The 22,208-nt window shown below is 42.7% G+C and overlaps 2 protein-coding genes across 5 annotated transcripts in view; one reads left to right on the top strand and one right to left on the bottom strand.

Moving 5' to 3' along the window:
- Positions 1-1,762: 1,762 nt before the first annotated feature.
- Positions 1,763-12,927, top strand: LOC118387399 (prostaglandin E2 receptor EP4 subtype-like). Its single transcript, XM_035775727.2, has 2 exons — positions 1,763-3,126; positions 8,550-12,927. Exons 1-2 carry the CDS (start codon positions 2,344-2,346, stop codon positions 9,180-9,182), a joined length of 1,416 nt encoding a protein of 471 aa, XP_035631620.1. The 5' UTR covers positions 1,763-2,343; the 3' UTR covers positions 9,183-12,927.
- The window catches only part of LOC118387400 (tetratricopeptide repeat protein 33-like), a 45,015-nt gene continuing 34,942 nt past the window's right edge, over positions 12,136-22,208 (bottom strand). For 3 of the 4 annotated variants that reach the window (XM_035775729.2, XM_035775731.2, XM_035775728.2), the window contains exons 4-5: positions 20,081-20,212; positions 12,136-14,387 (exon numbers count right to left, since the gene is read on the bottom strand). In XM_035775729.2, coding sequence (XP_035631622.1) covers positions 14,013-14,387; positions 20,081-20,212 — 507 coding nt within the window. In that variant the 3' untranslated portion in view covers positions 12,136-14,012. The remainder of the gene's footprint in view (positions 14,388-20,080; positions 20,213-22,208) is intronic. The other variant, XM_052525467.1, reaches the window with a different exon arrangement.

The raw sequence follows: 22,208 nt of genomic DNA on the forward strand, positions 1-22,208 counted from the left end.
CAACAAGGCAGGTCCTACAGGCCCTAGTTTTGTCACACCTGGACTACGGTCCAGTCATGTGGACAGGTGCCACAAAGAGGGACGGCTGGCCCTTAAATGTACACGTAGAGCTAACATTATATACATGTCGATCTCTCATGGCTCAAAGTAGAGAAGTATGGACATGTTGAATGCACTAAGCTGTCTATTTAAACTACTAGCACACAGCTCGGATTCCTATGCACACCCCCCAAGACATGTCACCAGAGGTCTCTTCACAGTCTCTAAGTCCAGAACAGAGTATGGGAGGCGCACAGTACTACATAGAGCCATGGCTACATGGAACTCTATTCCACATCAAGTAACTCACGCAGGCAATAAATCTAATTTTTTAAAATGATAAAAATACACCTTGTGGAACAGGGAGGACTGTGAAGAGTCACACACACAGGTACAAACACACACATACAAACACAAACACACACATACAAACACACATAACATACAAACTATACACATGTACACCTGCATTTTGTGTAGTAGTAGAGAAGTGGCTGGAGGGCACACACTTAATGTATTATGAAATCTGTTGTGAAATCTATTTTAATGTTTAAAAATGTTATTATAATGTGTATTACTGACTTAATTTTTTGCTGCACCCCAGGAAGAGTTCCTGCTGCTTTGGCAGCAGCTAATGGCGATCCATAATAAATCAAAATACAAATATTCCCTCTGCTTTTGGACACTTGTACAAATGGCGGAGGCGCTCGTGAATGCGCAAATGGAGTGGCGAAGCGAAGGGGGTGATTTGGGATTAAGCTTCTCTCTCCCTCTCCCCCTTCACTCCCCTTTAACCTGTCAGACAGAAACGTATTAACAAAATCAACAGAGCGAGTATCTGAACGTTTACAGGATTATAGAATTCCCGTTACAGTCTGTGTTGCAAATAATTAGCCGGATAAAAAATGGTGTACATTTGAAGCAGATTTCCGGGTGTTCTGCTCTCTGGTGCTGATAGAGCAGGTGATGAGTGTAACGGATGTGAAACGCTAGCTTAGTTAGCGGTGGTGCGCTAACTTGCTCTGCAAGGGCCGCGGCTTTTGTGGAGCGATGGGTAACGATGCTTCGTGGGTGACTGTTGTTGATGTGTGGGTCCCTGGGTCCCTGGTTCGCGCCCGGGTATGGGCGAGGGGACGGTCTAAAGTTATACTGTTACATGAGCAGGTGATAGAACGGAGCGGTTACAGGTTAACTATCTATCATAAAAATTGAGGTTCCTCGGCCGTGATGGACGATCGAAATCATGAACCTCAATTAAACACCGTGTTTTTCGTCATGGGACAATTATTTTCTTGTTTTCAGACATAACTTTCAACATTAAGTACCAAGTCAGAGTCAGTTCATCACCTTATAGCTGATGTTATATATTAAAAATAATAAGCTAATAAACAGGTAGATGTGTAACCAGATAGTGAAGGCTAAGATCCCATTGGAGGACTTTTGATTTTATCTGACCCGCTTTATGCATTCACATTCTTACTCCTTTTACAGTTCAGGAGTGGCATGTCAAGGGTAACTTAAAACACGTTTATTGTTTTACTCTATGGCCTACCTCTAATAACTCACATGGAAACTGCAAACGTTGCAGGCATTTATAACATGATTTATTATGGGTGTGCGCAATGCAAATAAGAGGAACAAGAACCATTTTATAAAACTGCTCCATAGTATAAGAATGGGCTCCTGTGTAATCAAGATCAATGGTTGGGAATGCAATAATGTCAGAAAATAACCCCTAAATGAAATAGTGCTATCACTTAGTCATTATGCCTATTTGAAGTCACCTGTTGACGGGGGAAAAATACGCATGGTGTGGTTTCCTGGTTTCAAATACATTTCTGACGTAGAGACGTCTGCTGCATTGCATAGGGTGCAAGGCTACACCACAGTGTGAAGCTTCTAATTCAAACGCACAGTGAGGGCAGCGAAGACGAAGGAGGAGTTGAACACAAGCTCCCAGCAAAAACTTCCCTTGTCAATGTCTATGTGGGCCTCGCGGTGTGCAGCACGTCTGGGACAGAAACACTTCGGATTGTAAAAATAAACTAAAGTTTGTGACTAACTAAAGAGAGGAGCATGTACATTCAAACATGGAGACATTCGTTTGAGCTGTTATTCAAGTGTGTAACGGTTAGTTAAAATAATGGAAATTGGGGAAGTATGGTTTTGCGTGTTATTGAACGACTTGGAGAGCGCGCACCTACGGAAAGGGTAACCACATGCAAACGGATTGGGAGAGGAGGACACTGGTGAAGAAGTGACTATTTAATTCCACAAAGAAATTGTGAGAGAATTGTGACAGGTATGAATAACGGCACGATAAAAGATGGGCCCCGAGAGCCCACTATTCCGGTGATTATGTTTATTTTAGGAGTGGTGGGGAATGTCATCGCCATCGTGGTGCTCCGAAAGTCTCGGAAAGAACAGAAGGAGACCACCTTCTACACGCTGGTGTGCGGGCTTGCAGTGACCGACCTTTTGGGCACGCTGCTGGCCAGCCCCGTCACCATCGCCACCCGTGTGCAAGGGAAGTGGCCGGGAGGAGAGTCACTGTGTCAGTACTCCGGCTTCATCCTTCTCTTCTTTTTTCTGGTCGGTCTCAGCATTATCTGTGCCATGTCCATAGAGAGATACTTGGCCATAAATCATGCATATTTCTACAACCATTACGTGGACCAAAGACTTGCTGCTTTGACGCTTGCGGGAATCTACATCTCCAACGTGCTGTTCTGCGCGCTGCCTGCCATGGGACTCGGTAAGGTGAAAAAGCAGTTCCCAGAGACCTGGTGCTTCATCGACTGGCGGACTAACGACTCCACGCACGCCGCCTTCTCCTATATGTATGCCGGGGTGAGCTCTTTCCTCATCCTCACCACGGTCATATGCAACGTGCTGGTGTGCGGGGCGCTGATTATGATGCACAAGCGGTTCATCCGCAGGACATCGCTGGGTACGGAACAGGGAGGTCGCATAGCTGTCCTCAGGCGCAGACGGAGCTTCCAACGCATGGCCGGCGCAGAGATCCAGATGGTCATTCTGCTCATCGCTACCTCCGTGGTGGTTCTCATCTGCTCCATACCTTTAGTGGTAAGTGATTTGACGCCTTGCCGAATAACTATTGCAATATTTTGATTGATTTGAAGTTGCGCAAACATTTTGGTCTCACTTTTGTATCTCTCGTTGTGTGTGCGAACTGTGCAGGAATGGATAACCTGGTACCGTGCAATTAAAAGACACGACACAAGTATGGGTTGTCTAATAAATGCAAACGTTAATGCAAAGCACAGTGCGTTCTGGTTTGTGTGACGTCATTATTTGTTGTAACACCTTTACGCATCAGCATACGCATTGATAATTGGAGGGAATATGCCCAAAATGAGATCCTAAATGCCCTCCCAATCTAATAAAGGAATTGAATAGGCTTAATTATTGTGTTATTCAAGTGTTATTGCTGTTATTGTTCAGCCGGTTGTCTGCTGAGGTGTTGTTAGGCCTATTCAGAATATTAACTCGGTCAATTTCTGGCACACTTGCGTTATAATATTTCCTTACTTTGAGAAAAATAAGAACAAATAAATATAATTGATCTATTCATCTACCTTCTCCATTTCAATTTTAGTCATTTAGCAGACACTCTTATCCAGAGTGACTTACAGTTAGTGCATTCGGATAGCTAGGTGAGACAACCACATATCACAATAGTACATTTTCTCTCAATAAAGAAGTTATCCGCAAAGTCAGCGCTTTTTTTTTTAGATTGGCAGGGACTCTGCCTCAGGGGGAAGCTCATTCCACCATTAGATTTTGTTGTTGTTGCTTTTCTCTTTAGAAGCCAGTCACCAAAAAGATAAGGACTGACTATAAGAAAGAGAAGCCCTTGGGTTAATAATATCTAATATTAGAGAATATATAACAGGTAGGCTATGCAAATACTTCAGCCCTCTATGGGCTGATTTAGCACAAATATAAGAAAGACAGGCTAATACATGCTTTTTGTGCGTGTACGTGCGTGTGTGCACCCGCGTGTGGGTACGTGCATAACCACACCTCTAACCACCTTGAGAAATGCAAATGGACCTAAGAAGTATACTGTTGCACCACCTAGGCGTAAGCCCTTCTATGTGGGAAGTGCGTAAGGTAGTGGTGATATTCCACATTTTAACTAGGGCCAGAATTTCTGGGGACACCATTTTTTTTCTCTAGAATTTCTAGCGAACCCACCCAAAATCAAATGACACAACCCACTGGGCATATGGTTGAGTCAACATAGTTTCCACAAATTACGTTGAACCAATGTGGAATAGACCTTGAATTGATGTCTGTGAAAAGTGGGAGCCTTAAAATTGGTTAAATTCAATTCATAACATTTGAATAGCTCTTATCAAAATTAAGACAACCAATAAATACATTTGCTGAATATTTTTTTCCAATTACCATTCTTAAAAACGTTTGTATATTGTCCCATACGATCATCTGTTCTCTTAATTCTTGGTTCCAAAAAATGTGGCAGTGCAGTTCCCCGACTTTGAATACCACTGTAGGGTGTTAAATTGGGTCTATTTTCACCATGATACTTATAGAAAATAGTAGTAGATAGAGATTTAGTAAAAACAAAAATCTAATGAAAATGGTGCTAAAATGATAATCTAGTTGACCACACACACCTACATTGCTTTACATTTATTATAATGGTTGGATGACGTGCAACAGGTGTAAATTGTGATCACAAAGTCAGACGTAGCTACGACCAACCTTAAGATACATTTTAAAAAATGACCAACAAGCTCTCACAGTCTCACTGCAGAAATAGACATTCATCCACGTTCTCCAAATGTCAAACGTAGAAGTGTCTCCAAACGTACATTTTCAAAGGGTTTTGTTGGTCCTGTATTGTTCCATTTCTCTAAATGTCAAATTCCAAACATCTTAAATGTAACCAAATGTAATCGAAAATGTAATCTACGTAATCCCCCAAAATAATAACTTATTATGAGAGGACCATAAACATTAACTAGTAATGCTGCATACTTCAAGAAAGGGTAAAAAATAATATATATATATTTTTTAAAATGTTAAGAATGAGGCTTGGAATTAGTTGTATTTTTTCAAAATATAGTATAATCAATTTATAAAGCAACTAACTATAAGATTTCACCTTCCTTACAACTGTAAAATACATATTTGTATGTTTAATGTTAGAGAAAATGTGCATATTTTCAAAACGTCTCTCTCAATCAAAATGTCTGCCCCCATCGCTGCGAATGTCTCACAGAGCTCTAGCTTGGCTTCCTGAACTCTAGCTTGGCTTCCTGAACTCTAGCTTGGCTTCCTGAACTCGTTAGGAACTCACCTTCCATTTCATATTAATCATGTTGATCTATAACAAACAGAAGTGTTTTTTGTTTAAAATCTATGAATTATTTTAGATTATTGGCTATAAAATTATCTCAATGTGCTACAGCGATAAAACCACTCTCCTGCTGTGTTACAACGTAAGGATTCCAGGCATATGTATTGTTAGTGGCTGTGATGTAGGGATTGTTGGAAGAGCGAATTAAATGGTAGGCGGGATATCCCAGCATCAAGTGGTGTCAGATTTCACATCCTGCTTTACACAGGCAGAAAATACTGTGTCCATGAGAATCAGGGCTACCGCTCAATGCCAGCCAGTTCGATCTATGGTGTCCACATATCGATTTAAACGTGAAAATGATGGTCAGAACCGGTACCAGAACCATGTAGGTCCACAAAACAGGGGACTTTACATCGAAGAGGGTTTTAAGGGTTAAGTTTAGACACTCATTCCGGATGGTTAAGGTAAGGGTTAAGGTTTTGGATACGGTTTTAAAACTAAAACCAAAAAAACAGTGTCCACAACCATCCAAAATGCCCTAGTAAAACCTTAAAGGTATAATCCACCCAAAACCACTAATTCTTGTTATTAACAGTGTTAAACAACACTAATATGTGAAAACAATATTTTTTGTGAACAAATGTTTAATTTTGTTGTTACAACAAGGTTTGTAGAAACATATGCAAAATCTTTTACTACAAAACTCACAATGCAATGTTCTCTCTCTTTCTATCTTTCTGGGCTGGCTGGCTAGCTAAGTAGCTAGCTAGAAAACATAGCTAAACACAATAATACCAAAGTCAATATCAGCATGTGAAGTAGCTAAATAGATGTAAAATCGCTTAAACAAATTGCACTGTCAATTTTGGAGTCTATCTCACTGAGTTCAACTTGCAGTTCGTCTCTGCTACTGAGCTAAAAACAACGTTTCTGAGTTGTGTTGCTTTTCCACAGAGATCATTTTGAGGAGATAGAAAACCACGTGATGATTAGCTTAGCAACCATGTCATGATTAGCTTAGCAACCACGTGGTGATTAGCTTAGCAACCACGTGACGCAGCATGACAGTGTGAATGCCATGGGTGACAGTCAGTTGGGTGGGGCGTTTCTCCATTAATTCTGTAAAATTGGTTTCCCATTTATTTTTATTTATTTTACCAGGCAAGTCAGTTAAGAACACATTCTTATTTTCAATGACGGCCTGGGAACAGTGGGCAGAACGACAGATTTGTACCTTGTCAGCTCGGGGGTTTGAACTCGCAACCTTCCGGTTACTAGTCCAACGCTCTAACCACTAGGCAACGCTGCCGCCCCGGTCCCATAGACATGGCACATTGCAACATGGTACTTGAAGGAGAAACCTAGTTGAATAATTAGGTGCACTGTTTAGCATGAGCACATATCAGCGAAATCGATACTTCGTCATGACGATATATACGGATGGACGTGTTCTAGACAGTATGCCTATACCATATATTGGCTGATTTGGAGTGCAGGTAATTGTTTTAAAAGTGGTATGAAATGTGATCGTGTGTTATCCCCTATCCCCAGTGACTAGAATTATGTATCTATGACACGTTCCAATACAATTTCCTGATTTTCACAAGCGAACCACTTAGAAGTTAAATCATGGGTGAAAATTGTTATTTTACCTACTGATAGAACATAGGCTTTCACCAAATTGACAGGATTTTATTTCTGGGTGTGGATGACCCCTTTAATCCTTCTTGATGGTAATAGCGCTCACTGTTCCCCTATATGGACGGTTTTGGAGGCATTTTGCGTCATCCTCAAGACATGGATAGATGTCCAATTTCGACATCAATCTTAAACGATATCCCTGATTGTCACGTCCAACTGGTTCAACTGGCCCCAGATGTCATCAGTGGATTATTCTGTCTGTGTATACTTGTTATACAGGGAAACAGATATGGAGTTTATTAGTTAAAAGCTCTCCCATGGAGACAAAATCAACTGGACATACGGACATAGTAAGAGCAAAAACCTGTCCGTCTGCTGCTCGGCCAGTGTCAAACATTTCCACTGAGCTCTGTCCTCTGTACAGAGTCCTATAAGCCATCCTGTTCCCATGCACTGCATGGTAGTTACAAGAGGATACTGTAAGGACAGTGACTAGAGACAGTACATCCTGCAAGCTCAAAAACACTCCACAGAGAAAATGAACAAATTAACAGCAAGGCACTGAAAAGGATCAATGATATATAGTGTTCTATAAACCGTTAGTTACATGTAAAGACATACCCACTGGAGACAGTACATTTCATCTGGCAAGCTTCAAAAACACTGAAAAGATGAACTGAGGGCTTAAGGTCTGAAGAAGAACCTGTAGTCTATAATGAGATATTGAGTTCTAAATGTCGTCCCCATGCTTTGACTGAGAGCTAAGGACAGAGTCACTAGACAGTTCATCCTGCAAGCTTCAAAAACATTAACTGAAAGGCAGACATTTATATTTGAAGAAGACTGCTGTTCTATAATCAGTGTACCAGAGTTCTCTCTCCCACTGTATTTTCCAGGAACAACCCCAGGGAGTCACCCATATAATCTTATCTTATCATATAGTCATAACTAACCATGTGCCTGACAGTTATTTCACTTCACTTACTTTGACGTTGTCTGAGATAGGTTGTTGATTGGACCTTGGTGATAGCCAATAGCCAGAGACATTCATATGATTGATGATTAATCTGGGGGTGGGGTTGTGTTTTCATTAGCTCTCTGCCCAGGCTTCTGTGCCACTGTCTGCCGGGCAGATACTAGTGCTGCTAGCTACAGTACGCTCTACTGCCCATGCCATGCTCATCTTATGCCAACACGCATAACGCCATAGTCAAATAGCTTTGCTTTCATAGCAACCATGATAGTTTGTCATGTATTTATGTAGGTTTTTCTTGCGCAACAATAATTATAACAAATAACTGCTATGTAGGTTTAGGCTAATGATATTCACGTGTGCAGATATAAGCAGGTTGGAAAGCTACTTCAATAGGATTCAATTAGGATAGTACAACAGGATTCAATATGGGAATCCTATTGAACACACCTATTGAAGCTTTAAAGGTACACCATCCTCAAAAATACACTGAATAACCAATAACCCTCCAACCCTGTCCCTATCCCTTCTTTCCTACCTCAGCTGCGGGTGTTTGTGAACCAGCTGTCTATGGTTGCGTTCGACGCCCATTCAACTCCCCTGGAGAAGAACCCAGATCTCCACGCCATCCGCATTGCCTCCATCAACCCTATCCTGGATCCCTGGATCTACATCCTGCTGAGGAAGACTGTCCTGCTGAAGCTGGTGGAGAAGATCAAGTGTCTGTTCTGCCGTATGGGCTGCCGGGGGCGGGGCTCAGGGGTCAGGGGTCAATTTCGCTGCGGAGGTGAAGGTCATCCGAATTCGTCCATCGTATCCCGGGATTCGCCATCGATGGTGTCCCGCGAGCTGAGGGAGGTCATCAGTACTTCACAGACGTTTCTTTATTTGCCGGAGGGGACCGGGGGGGGGTCTAGAGGGACAGGGACAGGGGGAGAGGGAAGTCCCAGCCCCCCGGCTGTGGAGTGCTCCCTGCTACAGGACCAACAGACACCAGGGGGGAAGGGGATGCAAAATGATTCCAAAAAGGGCACTTTAGGCCCCAGTATATCAATGAGGACAGATGGGACAGTTGATCCTTCACCTCTGAACAGGGTGCCATCGGTCAGAAAAGACAAGACTCTACATGTGACGTTTACAGACGAGACACTGAACTTACAGGAGAAATGCATCTGACGGACACAAACTTAGCTAGAGTGGCGGATAACACAGAAAAGTCACAGAGGGGAAAAAGGACGTCTAATAGCCTAAAAGGTTGGGACTTCTGAAGGGTTAAACTCATAAGGAAAATGTTTCCCTGTGTCATGTTTGTACTCTTATAAAAACAACTACATGAAGCAAATAAGCTCCTAGCTGAAGCATGATGTCATGTTTAGGGTTCAGTCAAAATGTCACATGGTGCCAATGTGGATTGTATGAGATTGGATCTATTTACATAGATCATATATTGGATCTATTATATATGTCACATTCTTATTACAAGAATACCAATATAATATACATATACCAGCACACACATCAGTAATGAACATAAAATGTAATTTCACCTTTATAAAGACAATAAGGAGATTTCATTGAACTTTTCAAAAACTCAAACCCACTGAAAGGCACTGAATGCTACCATGCTATCATAGTGCTATCTGAGATCCTTGGGACGTCCCCACCCCCTAAACCCTAACTAAACCAGAACATTTACCTAATCATGACCGTAACATTTTAAACATTTTAAACTACAAAGGGGTAGGGACATCCCAACAATCCCAGATAGCGAGGACCACTACTTACCACTGGCCTCCACCAATACAATTGTTGTGATACACTGTATAATCCTGAGGCTACAATGTGAATTGTGTCCCATAACATCAATTTATTTCAGAAAGAAAAAATACATGTTTCTTCTCTGTGAGAAGGTCTAGCTAGTTTGTATCCATGTCAAATTGCTACATAATGGATTGAAATTGTATGTTAAATTTCAACATTTGTATCATATTGGTTGACTTGGCAGTTTCAAAACAATGCCTGAAGTATAAAAATACAGCAAAACTATTGAGCATATAATCCCATGCAAAAGACCCAAAACAACAAAAACAAACAAAAGACCCATTCTAGTCCATAAGATCCATTCTAGTCCATAAATCCTTAGAGACAGATCATAGTCCCTGTGCTTTGACCAACTGATCCTGTGATGAAGAGGGTGTGTCGCCTGACCCCGCCTCCACAGGTACCTCCCTAGAATTCCCCTCAGCGTCGACAACCACGACTGTTCTCTTCAGTTCCTCAAAGCGTCTCTGTCTCTCAGCTACGGCAGCGCAGGCCACCACCACCTCGTTTGACTCAAAGTTGTTGTCCTGCTGGAGCTCTGGAGGGTTCAGGACATCCCGTTGGGCCTCCTCCTCCCACTGGGTCTGGTTCTGGGCCGTCAGTCTCTGCTGTAGCAGCCGCCGCGCCCACGCCAGGTCATCCGACCGGAGGGGGCGCTCTGACGGACACAGGTGGACCGCTACCTGGAAGGACCTCACCGCCTGTTGACAGGAGGAAGACCTTTGTGCTATTTTCCTTTCTGTTAACATCTTTTTATTGATTTAAGATTAACACAAATGACTGGTAATGAAGGACAATAATTGTTGTGGGGAAGATGAAGTATAAAAATCCAGCAAGACTATTGAGCATATAATTCCATGCATTTCACTCTGTTACTTGTACTGAGCTTGTACAGATAGGATCTTCATTTGACCTGTATTGTCGCAGCAAAATAATCCTGCAGCAACAGGATTTGGACGTTTAGTCCATAATGTTGCCTAATCGATGGTTAGGCTATTAGTTGGTCAAAATGAGGCTACATGAAAAGTGGAATATTATTAATATAACCATGTGTTAGTGTGCGTGTTCAGTGAATTGATGTAAATCACAAAGATTCTATGCATTTCCTGCGGCGCAAAAGAGTGATCAAATTAAGGTCCTACAGCTTGTATGATTGAAATAACAAAGGGGATTTACATTGCTGTTGTCTTTTGTTCAAATGACACTTTATTGGTGCATGGCATTACTTTCCCCCAATTAAATGATATCAGTGAACTGAAATGTGCTTTTGGATGGTTTGCTTTTAATGTGGCTAAAGAAAAGAGATACAGTATGTTTCTAAGTTTAAAATATTAAATTAAGGATTTCAAAGTTTAAAATGAACCAGCTCACACAAGTCTATCTATCTGTTCAGACACCGAGCAACATTACGATATTGCACTCCTATGATTGCACCCCCTCACGACAAATTTGACTGACATCTCATTACTACTAGGCTAACCAAACATTGCATCAAGCTACTATATGGCCATGAGAAGTACGCTAGATTGAAACTCTGGCTGCCCCTCGACACCTCCATGTTTCTAGTCCTGTCCACACTCCTTCTGAAGTAGAGAAACTCCCTCAGGGCTTGATGGTGAAGGAGGGTCATATTGGACTGTGCAAAATACAATCAACCCGAACCAGCCTTTTACTGATGACCTAAACTCACAACAACTTTGACTGACATTATTATCAATAAGCAGTATTTGCATAAGCAGAGCTCGATGGGGAAGGTCGTAAGCAGGCCACAGGAAAACACATGCAGCCAACCTGACCCAGTCTTTACGACTGACCTGGTAACCTGACTACCTGATCAAAGCCTCTAAACAAATAAGTTATCGATCAGTCCAGCCCACTGATGGCACTAAAAATAAACATAAATACTGATTACAGGATTGATCTGACGGAGGCTACAGATCATTGATCAATAACAGTCACCATCCTTCATCCTTATGTGGTTCATCAGGTCAGTCGTAAAGACTGGCTTTGCTGCATTTTATTCAGAAGGAAGCAGCATTTTCAGATGTTTTACAGTTAATATGCCTATAATCAATAATAAAGAAATGTAATTTCTCAACTACAGCACCTTTATGACAAAACATGTGAGGGTGGCAAATTATTTACACTTTAAATTATGTATAACATAGGCTTTTGTACTGTACATCCACTAGTTAATATTTGTAGCATAGCAAGTTTTGTTCAATCTTTTCCATGACTTATGCTGGGGGAGTGAATACAATAGTGAAAATATAGCATATAGCAAATAAAAGGCCAATTCAATTTGTAATGTTACTTGTAACCAATTGATTTATTTTCAATTGACACATTACAGGTAAAACAGATCCATTTTCTCATTATTTACAGAACAAAGTATTACTACATCAGCTGGGTCAGTTATAGAAACATCAATATAACTCACATTATACATGAGCATTCTCCTGGTCTAAACAGTTGTTCCCTCTCCCACTATTTGTTTACAGCTCCTATCGTCCCCCACATTACCAGTGAATGAACTCAGTCGTATAAAATTAATTATTGTTACCAACACATTCAGGCCCCATTTTGAGACGCTACCACAATCTTATGCTCCAGACTTGTTTTGAGAATTTTTGTGCCAGGTGTTTAAATGATTTGAATGGCTTTGGCAACATCACCAGATGTTTGCACTGTAAACACAACACGTACCCTCAGTGTGGTTAACTTGTTGAGAGAACCAGGTCTGCTTTTACCCATAGTTGCTGCTTTTTTGCCTACTTCCATCGTAGTGATGATGACCAAAACACATATCCTACCAAATACCAGTTACAATGATATAGGCACTGTTTGTAGTTCTTTACCAATAACAATTAATTGTCTAATGATTTCGATTGACAAAATGTTCCTGACGTGTAATGCCCTATTTAAATCCTAAAGCATCCCCGGACGTTCATGTTCTAGAACGAGGCCAGTTCCCTCTGTCAGAAAACTCATTTTAACACTGTACTACTAGGAAATATATTTGAGAGATACCGATGACAAAATGGTCTTAATATGATTTTAATAAAGACGAGGAGGATACATGAATCCTCTCAAAAACCTGTCTCCTCTTTCACAGCGCCTCTCTTTAATACCGCCAATAATAAAACCCTAAATCTGATAGCCTGTTTTAGTCATACAAAACCCCTTGAGTGTCCCATGAAAACAATCTTGCTATTAGAAGATGCCATTCAAATTCAATGACTGTTCAAGCTTCTAGGCTTTTCAGCATGGCCTGTCCAGGCTGACTGCACAGAGCTTTCAGCGCTATCCAGCTGCTAGATTTCAGGGCCAAGGTGGATATATTGTTTTAGCAGCTCACCTGTCCCCTATGGAGGGTCATATGACACACAAATCCTAACACTCAGCTGGAATTCTGGGAATACTCATGCAATATTATTTCTCTGTGGGGTTTATTTCTCTGAGTTACCGTGGAGACAGAGTTTCCCAACCGATAAGACCAGTCCGTTAGTCATTATGAAATAACACTTCCAACTGCGACTTTATGTTGCATGAACTGCAATTTGAAAACTTTTTTAATAACAGCTTGACTGATAGACTCAAGTGAGAGGAGTTTTCCAGAGAGATATTTTCCGGTCATCTGACAAAGACATTCCGAATGTTCTCTTGGACATTTGAAAGGACTCTGTTTCCCAGACACAGAGGGTTAGGGTCCAAGCCTGGTCCTGGATGGAAAAGCAAGCTCAATAGAGAGTCTCCAGTGAAAAGCTTTTTAGTCCAGGACTAGGTTCAATCTGTGTCTGGGGAAATGAATGCGTCTAAGAAATGGGACTGACAGACATATTCCAAAACACAACATGATCCTCTTTTCAGGAGGAGGATTAATCAACATGAATGACAATTGACCTCTTGAGTGCCAAATGATGATGATAATTATTTTTGGCTACGCTCAAATTCAGTCTTTTAAATGGCAGTAATATGAGAGCATTGACAAATAGTGAAAACATAACACAGTAAAACAAAAATCTATTTGATTAAATCTACCCATCACCCACAGTCTGTTGTAGACTAAAGCAAAAAACCATAATGACATGCATAAGACTAAAGACTCAAAACAACAAAAACAAAACAAAAAGACCCATTTCAGTCCATAAGATCCATTCTAGCCCATAAGTCCTTAGAGACCGATCATAGTCCCCGTGCTTTGACCAACTGATCCTGTGATGAAGAGGGTGTGTCCCCTGACCCCGCCTCCTCCACAGGTACCTCCCTAGAATTCCCCTCAGCGTCGACAACCACGACTTTCCTCTTCAGTTCCTCATAGCGTCTCTGTCTCTCAGCTACGGCAGCGCAGGCCACCACCACCTCGTCTGACTCAAAGTCGTAGTCCTGCTGGAGCTCTGGAGGGTTCAGGACATCCCGTTGGGCCTCCTCCTCCCGCTGGGTCTGGTTCTGGGCCGTCCGTCTCTGCTGCAGCAGCTGCCGCGCCCACGCCAGGTCATCCGACCAGAGGGGGCGCTCTGACGGACACAGGTGGACCGCTACCTGGAAGGACCTCACCGCCTGTTGACAAGACAAAGACCTTTGTGCTATTTTCCTTTCTGTTAACATCTTTTTATTGATTTAAGATTAACACAAATGACTGGTATATTAAGGACAAATATTTATTGGGGAAGATCTAAGGCTTTGAAAGGAAAGGTGTATAGATGTTGTGTAGTTCTGTCCTTGAGCTATTCTTGCCTATTGGTGTTCTGTACAATGGCATGTTTTATGTTGAACCCAGGAAGAGTAGCTGCTGCTTTCACAACAGCCTAGTGGGGATCCTAATAAAATACCAAAGCATTGACGTGATATGACCATTGGAGAAGCTTGTTGAGTAAAAACAACTGTAGTGTTATGGTTGTCCCCAGGGGTCCTGTTTCTATGTACATTGCTAGTGTATCAGACCCTTTCACTGGGAATGGGGTGCAATTGTCTTGAAATAGGAATCATGGAAATGAATAAAGTTAAGGGAAGGTCTCTAATGTACATTTATGTTTTCAAACGGGGTGGTTTGTGGTTTTTTATACTATTATCCGGAAAACATTCAGGGCTTTGTTTTGAAATCAGACACAAATGTATTCAATTCAGTTGATTTAGATCTGCTCTGAGACTAAAAGGAGTAGTGGGTGTTGTTGGTCACAATATGCCTGCTGAGAAGAACCAGAAAACAACTCCAATGCTACAGAGAATGTCATATGTTGACGGTTCGTTCATATTACAATCAAAGATCACTCTACTAGACGGTCTACAGTAATCATGTCAAAAATGCTGTACATCTAAAAGCCAAAGGACGTCAAAGAATCTATAGCACTCTCTTTTCAGTCCCACCATCTGTAAAGGGTGAACAGTTAAAGTTGTAATAGATACGTTTCCTAGGATCCCTATGTTCCGGAAGAAATACGTTCAAAAGGATCCGTATGCAGGTCTGACGTTTCTGCATAATTATTCCTCTAATTTCATGTGAGGAAGCGTGAGACTAGGAACAATGTGAAGCGGTAGCTCTTGTCTCTCTTCAGAATGTCAGCTACAACAAAACCTCATTCCTGTCACATTAGTTTCATTTATAGAGAGATTCACCACATCATTACTACAGCCTCCATCCATCATTCACCTGACCAGTCATAAGTACATAGATTTACACATAATTGTCTAACTCTGGAGGAGGGCAAATTATACTTCACATTCTAATGGGCTAATAAATCAAACCATTTCCCTGCCGGTGGAATTATGAATTTAATCTTTAATCTCACACTAAGTACTTTTCATGATAATTGTTGAGTTCGCAAATTACATCTGATTGTGACCGAAATCAGTTGAATACCATTAGAAGCTTCCAGCTATCTCTGTCAGAGCTTAAATTAATAACAAAGTATCTCAGACAGACCAAACTCAAATGACTCAAGTTTTTGTTAGGTGATTCATTCTAAGATGGGGCTGATGCAGGTTCAGTAATGACCAAGAATAACCTCCTCCCCCTCATTCTAACCTAAAGGCACTGATCAGCATCAGTGTTTACACATCAGTAGATTAATAAGATGTACAACTTTATTTATCCCCTTGGGAAATAAGATTGTTAGATAATAAATCTCATAATCAGATAATTGCTCTTATCCCTTTACCCTGCCCGCAACCTTGGGTCGAGCAATAGCCAGCTCCTCCACGTCCGCCCGGACCATGTGCCGCTCCATGGGGGGGGATTGGGCTCCACACCCCCCTCTGGGACACACACCCGGACCAAGCTCCGCTCCATGGGGGGGATTGGGCTCGCTCCACCCCCCCTCTGGGACACACACCCGGACCAAGCTCCGCTCCATGGGGGGGATTGGGCTCAACCCCCCTGGGACGCACGCCCGGACCAAGCTCCGCTCCATGGGGGGGATTGGGCTCGCTCCACCCCCTCTGGGACACACACCCGGACCAAGCTCCGCTCCATGGGGGGGATTGGGCTCGCTCCACCCCCCCTCTGGGACGCACGCCCGGACCAAGCTCCGCTCCATGGGGGGGGGATTGGGCTCAACCCCCCTCTGGGACGCAAGCCCGGACCAAGCTCCGCTCCATGGGGGTGATTGGGCTCCACCCCTCTGGGACGCAAGCCCAGACCAAGCTCCGCTCCATGGGCGGATTGGGCTCCAGCCCCTCTGGGACGCACGCCCAGACCAAGCTCCGCTCCATGGGCGGATTGGGCTCCACCCCTCTCTGGGACGTACGCCCGGACCAAGCTCCGCTCCATGGGGGAATTGGGCTCCACCCCCTCTGGGACGCACGCCCGGACCAAGCTCCGCTCCATGGGGGGGATTGGGCTCCACCCCCTCTGGGAAGCACGCCCTGACCACCTGAAAGGCACCACAGACTCTGGGCTCCTTTAAAACCTCTTAGTCCGCCCCATCCCGCATGCGGGATCGTGACTACAGCCTCAAGCTCATTACCATAACGCAACATTAGCGATTTCTAAAAATTGCAAATGAAATGAAATAAATATGCCTGCCCTCAAGCTTATCCTTTTCTTAACAATCCTGTCGTCTCAGATTTTCAAAATATGCTTTAGAACCAGAGAAAATCAATAATTTGTGTAAGAGTGGTGATAGCTAGCTTAGCATTTAGCGTTAGCATTTAGCACGCAACATATTCACAAAAACCAGCAAAGGGATCAAATAAAATAATTTACCTTTGAAGAACTTCAGATGTTTCAATGAGGAGACTCTCAGTTACATAGCAGATGTCCAGTTTTTCCTGAAAGATGCTTGTGTAGGACACAACGTTCCGTTTTGTTACTATGCATTTGGCTACCGAAACTAACCGAAAATTCAGTCACCTAAACGTCAAACTTTTTTCCGAATTAACTCCATAATATCGACTGAAACATGGAAAACGTTGTTTGAATCAATCCTCAAGGTGTTTGTCATATATCTCTTCATTGAAATGCCGTCCCTGGAAGCGTGCATTCTTCTCTGATTCGGATGGAAAAATACTGGTAGCTGACTTTTGCGCACCAATTTCCACGCAGACACCGTGCGGGACACTTGGCAATTGTAGTCTCTTATGGTCAATCTTCCAATGATATGCCTACAAATACGTCACAATGCTGCAGACACCTGGGGGAAACGATAGGAAGTGTCCGTTCATTCCTGTCGCATTCACAGCCATATAAGGCGATCATGGAAAACGTGCCTCCAGAAATCCTGTTGATTTCCTGGTCGCTCAAACATCTTGGTTTTGCCTGTAGATTTTGTTCTATGGCACTCACAGTGAAAATATTTGCAGTTCTGGAAACGTCAGAGTGTCTTCTTTCCAAAACTATCAATTCCAAGCATAGTCGAGCATCTTTTCGTGACAAAATATTGCGCTAAAAACGGGCACGTCTTTTTATCCAAAAATGAAATACTGCCCCTATAGGACTAACAGGTTAAAATTGGCCTAAAAAACATCCTCTTTGGGAAGACCTTCTGTTAGTTAGTTATTGCTGTGTTCCTTGTTGGCCTTGTAGCGTCAGCAGTGTTCTTTGTGTCAATGGGCCGGTCTAGTTGAGTCCTTATTTGTTTATGTCTCTTGTTATTAATTATTTTAACTCACTAACTGTAGCGCTTCAACATTATTTTTCAACAAAAAGCACATTACACATTCAATATATTATTATTTATTACTAATACTATGGGTAGTGCCAGGATCTTTTTCTAGCTACCAGGGAAAACTCCAGGCCCTGATTATTTAGTTGTACACTCCTTATCCCATGGGTGGTGAAGATGCATCCTCTTGCCCGCTCTCAATCGCCATCTCTCCTGCACACTCTTTCTCCTGGTCTCTCCCTCTCCTGCTTTCTCTCTACCTCCTCTTATTCTTTTCAGGGTCCAAATGAGAACACGATATGATTGACAGAATGGTGAAGAGATTGTACTAGCCACCATTACAGGACTCTGCAATCACACCTGGACTATTATGGCCTGTACCTCTATGTTAAAAGGATGGGACTTAAACAACTTTCTGTCTCTCTAATCTCCTCAAATAGCAGTCTTAAAGGAGACCTCAGCTCTTATTAGGCCAACATTCCTGAAATGGACTGGTTTGGTGTGCCCAACTGGAACAAGTATGCAAACAAAACTACTATAAAGGCTAAGTCAAGCGAAACTGTCAAGAAAAAAAAGGTTTTGACAAATGAACTCTGGCAAGTCAAGACTCATAGGATAAATGGTTTTGTATTCACACAGTTCTTTCAAAAGCACAGATCTTTCAAAGATGGAATTAGGTCTTCTGTGCTCCTTCTTTCTCTCATTTCAACAACGATCCCCCAACCATATGACAAAACCACCCCTTAGATCTGATAGCCTACTTTTGTCATACACTACATATAAAAACGTGATGTTTTATTATAATATATATATTTATTATAATAGCACATATTCCATTCAGAGTCAATCAGGGCACTAGGTAAATACATAGAGAAAGAAAGATACATAGGAGGAAGTACAGAGAGAGGGAGAAACAGAACAAGAGAAAACAGGAGATTGAAAATAGTGAGAAATGGACAGAGAGAACAGTGAACAAGAAAAAAACAAGTGACCAAGAGAGAAATGGACAGAGAGATAGAGAGATAGAGAGAGAGAGAGAGAGAGAGAGAGAGAGAGAGAGAGAGAGAAGAGAGAGAGAGAGAGGGCAGAGAGAGAGAGAAATGGACAGAGGAAGAGAGAGAAATGGACAGAGAAATGAGAGAGAAATGGACAGAGAGATGAGAGAGAGACATGTGTATGTGAAGCCAGAGATCACTGCGCCCGTCTTTGTGCAAACAGGGCGCTACTCAAACATGTCGATGCACACAACGTCCTGAAACGAGACTGAACAAGGCCCTCTAAAAATAGACTGGCATTTTCTCCTCTCCATTATATATGTAAGCGTGTATATATTTGGCGGGCTGTAGCTCAGGTAACTTTCAACACTTCCCATTGTTGTTTTGGGTAAACTTCTGACAGTTAAGTTGCCCTGGGACATTAGAGATGTACACACAGGGCCATTAGCCATAGGGGTTCTCAGTTCAGCTAGGTGTTTTTTCTCTCCTGTCTAAGAGGCAGAGCAGCAGTCCAACTGTAATCCTGCCAGGTTTCATACAGGTTCAGGCGTGCACTGTGGGACACCTTAAGTGATCTTCCATGCCCCAGGCACTTGGGTGTGCTTTAGAAGAAGAGCAACTTTATCCCAGCGAGACAGGGAAAAGTTAAAAATAAGAGCTCAGGGTAATGACTGACATTTTAGTGTCTGTGGGGATGACAGACAAGCTAGGGCCCCTTCCCTACAGTCTCAGTTCCTAACAGTCTCACCTCCACACAGTAACATGTGAGACACGTACAACTCTGCCACCTGCTAAACTTGTAGTGATGTCAGAGGGAGAAATGCATTATGCACTAAAATCTTAGTTTTTCTGTTCATGGATCACAAGTTAGGTTACCTGCTTTTCACACTAGAGAGCCAAACCTCGCAGAGCCAATCATAGCAGAGCCAAACCTCGCAGAGCCAATCATAGCAGAGCCAAACCTCGCAGAGCCAATCCTAGCAGAGCCAATCCTAGCAGAGCCAACCAAGCTGTACCAAGCTGGCCTGATTACACATCCTCCAAAGTTGCTGGAACTGTGCTCAACAGGACCATGTGAAAAGAAAATATCCGAGACAGCACAGTTTGTTTAGGGTTGGCACGACAGTGTGAAAAATGTGTAGGTGGTAAAACTGACCAGTTCCACCTCACCCAGACTGAGCTGGGCACGGCCTAGTGTCTGCCAGCCCTCCCACCACAGGGGGCGGAGCTTCACAGCCATCTCTGCTGCCTGCACTGCTGGGAACACCTCCTGCAGAATGGTCAGCACCTGCAGAGGTCAAGGGTCAGAGGGCAAGGGTCAAACAGACTGCATCAAGGGTCATATTTTGCACCATCACGGAATTAAACTGTATGTGTGTCGTCTCTGGTATTAGGGGAAAAGTCATATTTGCATCCTGAATAAAATTATAATAAAGGACCATTCTATTCAACTTTGGCAACAGATAAATAAACAGATATGGTGACACAGGCAACACAGAGTAACTCACAAAATGGTGAGGATGGTTAACGTCACTTATAAGCCAGTCGCACTCCTCCACCATCCCAGCATCAGTGACAGAGATAACTGAGGCCTGTTTGTCAATTCAGCAGTCAGTAGGAAACTAGATCACAGCACCCGGCACCAGAGGACTGATCACTATGCATGTGAAGCCAGTCATCCTCTGACGTGGAAAATGTGCTGGTCGTGACGTTATAGTGCAGTCTTATTGTCTACGTTATATAATTAGCAATGCCAGACAAACTAGGGGCAGGATCCTGGTAAATAACCTGCTATTACATTACAATGAGGATAGAGTACTGGGAGGTTCAAGGCCATGATACACAGGGCCCTTTAGTGATATACTGCTAATCATCGGTCTCTGGACTGCAGACCACAGGAGCTACCGCAGCACTGTGCTGTACTGAGGTAGAGAGGACGGAACCAGCATACTGAGACACTGCTTTTGTTTAACCAAGAGAGAAAGGTGACTCAAGAAGTGATTGTTTAAGAAATGAGAATAATACATGTGGTTTATCAGAGATGATATATGTTGAAATGTGTGGGGAAATAACAAACAGTCTTTGAAACACCCCTCGCTCTCATATTCTGTTTTTGACTGTTATTCTAGGGTAAACATTATATTCAACGGACAATAAAGTTAGTCCTCAACATTCATGCCTCATGCAGCTTTACAGAAAGACATCAGTGATGACTAAGCTGTAATGGGATCTCACGCCAATCAAAACGCTCAAAGGAGAAAGTGACGAACACAGAAGGACTAGGCATTCAAAGGAGAGTGTGATGGACAGACACAAAGAGGACAGTGCATGTCATAGAGCGGCTAATTGAGGGATTGAGGGAGGAAGGTGATAAGAGAAAGTGAATGGCAAATGTCTGAGTTGTATCTGTCTCAGTCTTCTGGCGCTGAGAGAGCTGTGTAACGTCTGATAAGAGACTCCTAGAGCTCGTCGTGCAGCATGTGGAGAACGCCCAACTGACAGAGACTGGACTAATGGGGACAGATATTTTTATTGCACCGGTCAGACAGTGTTAAAACTGTGTAATGAAACACATCAGAATAAAGTTCATGAGGGAGGGAAATGTCTCCCCTGCTACAGAACATAAGAGTTCTGCGTGTTTGTGACCCCTTTTTATGTGTCCCTTCTAAAACATGACCAATAAAGTTACTTAGCAGCCCAAAATACAGTAGAGTATTTGAGAACTTGGCTAAATGAGGACACGTAATTCAATTCTTCTCAGATTTCATATCATGGTTGATAATGTCAGCCATTAAAAGTGGGGAGGGAAAATGCTGCTTGGAAAGGTTAAGGCTATATATAAGGAGAAAGTTAATTGTGGTACAGATACCATTGGAGAAGTGTGGGGACACGTGGTGTGACTATAGATCACAGTCAGGGATAGCCAACTGCTCTGCTCTATGATTCCCCCAATCACATCTCTGTTGGCTAGCTAGCCTAATCTCATTGAGACCTGAGTGTCAGGGAGGGAGGGAAGGAGGAAGATAGGGAGAAAGACCCAGTCAAATCATGAGAAAACAAAAATAATTACCTGACACATTGGAAAGAATTAACCCCAAAACTGAGCAAACTGGAATGCTGTTTGGCCCTAAACAGAGAGTACACAGTGGCAGAATACCTGGCCACTGTGACTGACACAAGGAAAGCTTTGACTAATGTACAGACTCAGTGAGCATGGCCTTGCTATTGAGAGAGGCCTGCCTTCTCAAGAGAAGACAGGCTATGTGCACACTGCCCACAAAATG

The sequence above is a fragment of the Oncorhynchus keta genome, chromosome 9 (genome assembly GCF_023373465.1).
Source record: "Oncorhynchus keta strain PuntledgeMale-10-30-2019 chromosome 9, Oket_V2, whole genome shotgun sequence".
NCBI classification, from domain to species: Eukaryota; Metazoa; Chordata; class Actinopteri; order Salmoniformes; family Salmonidae; genus Oncorhynchus; species Oncorhynchus keta.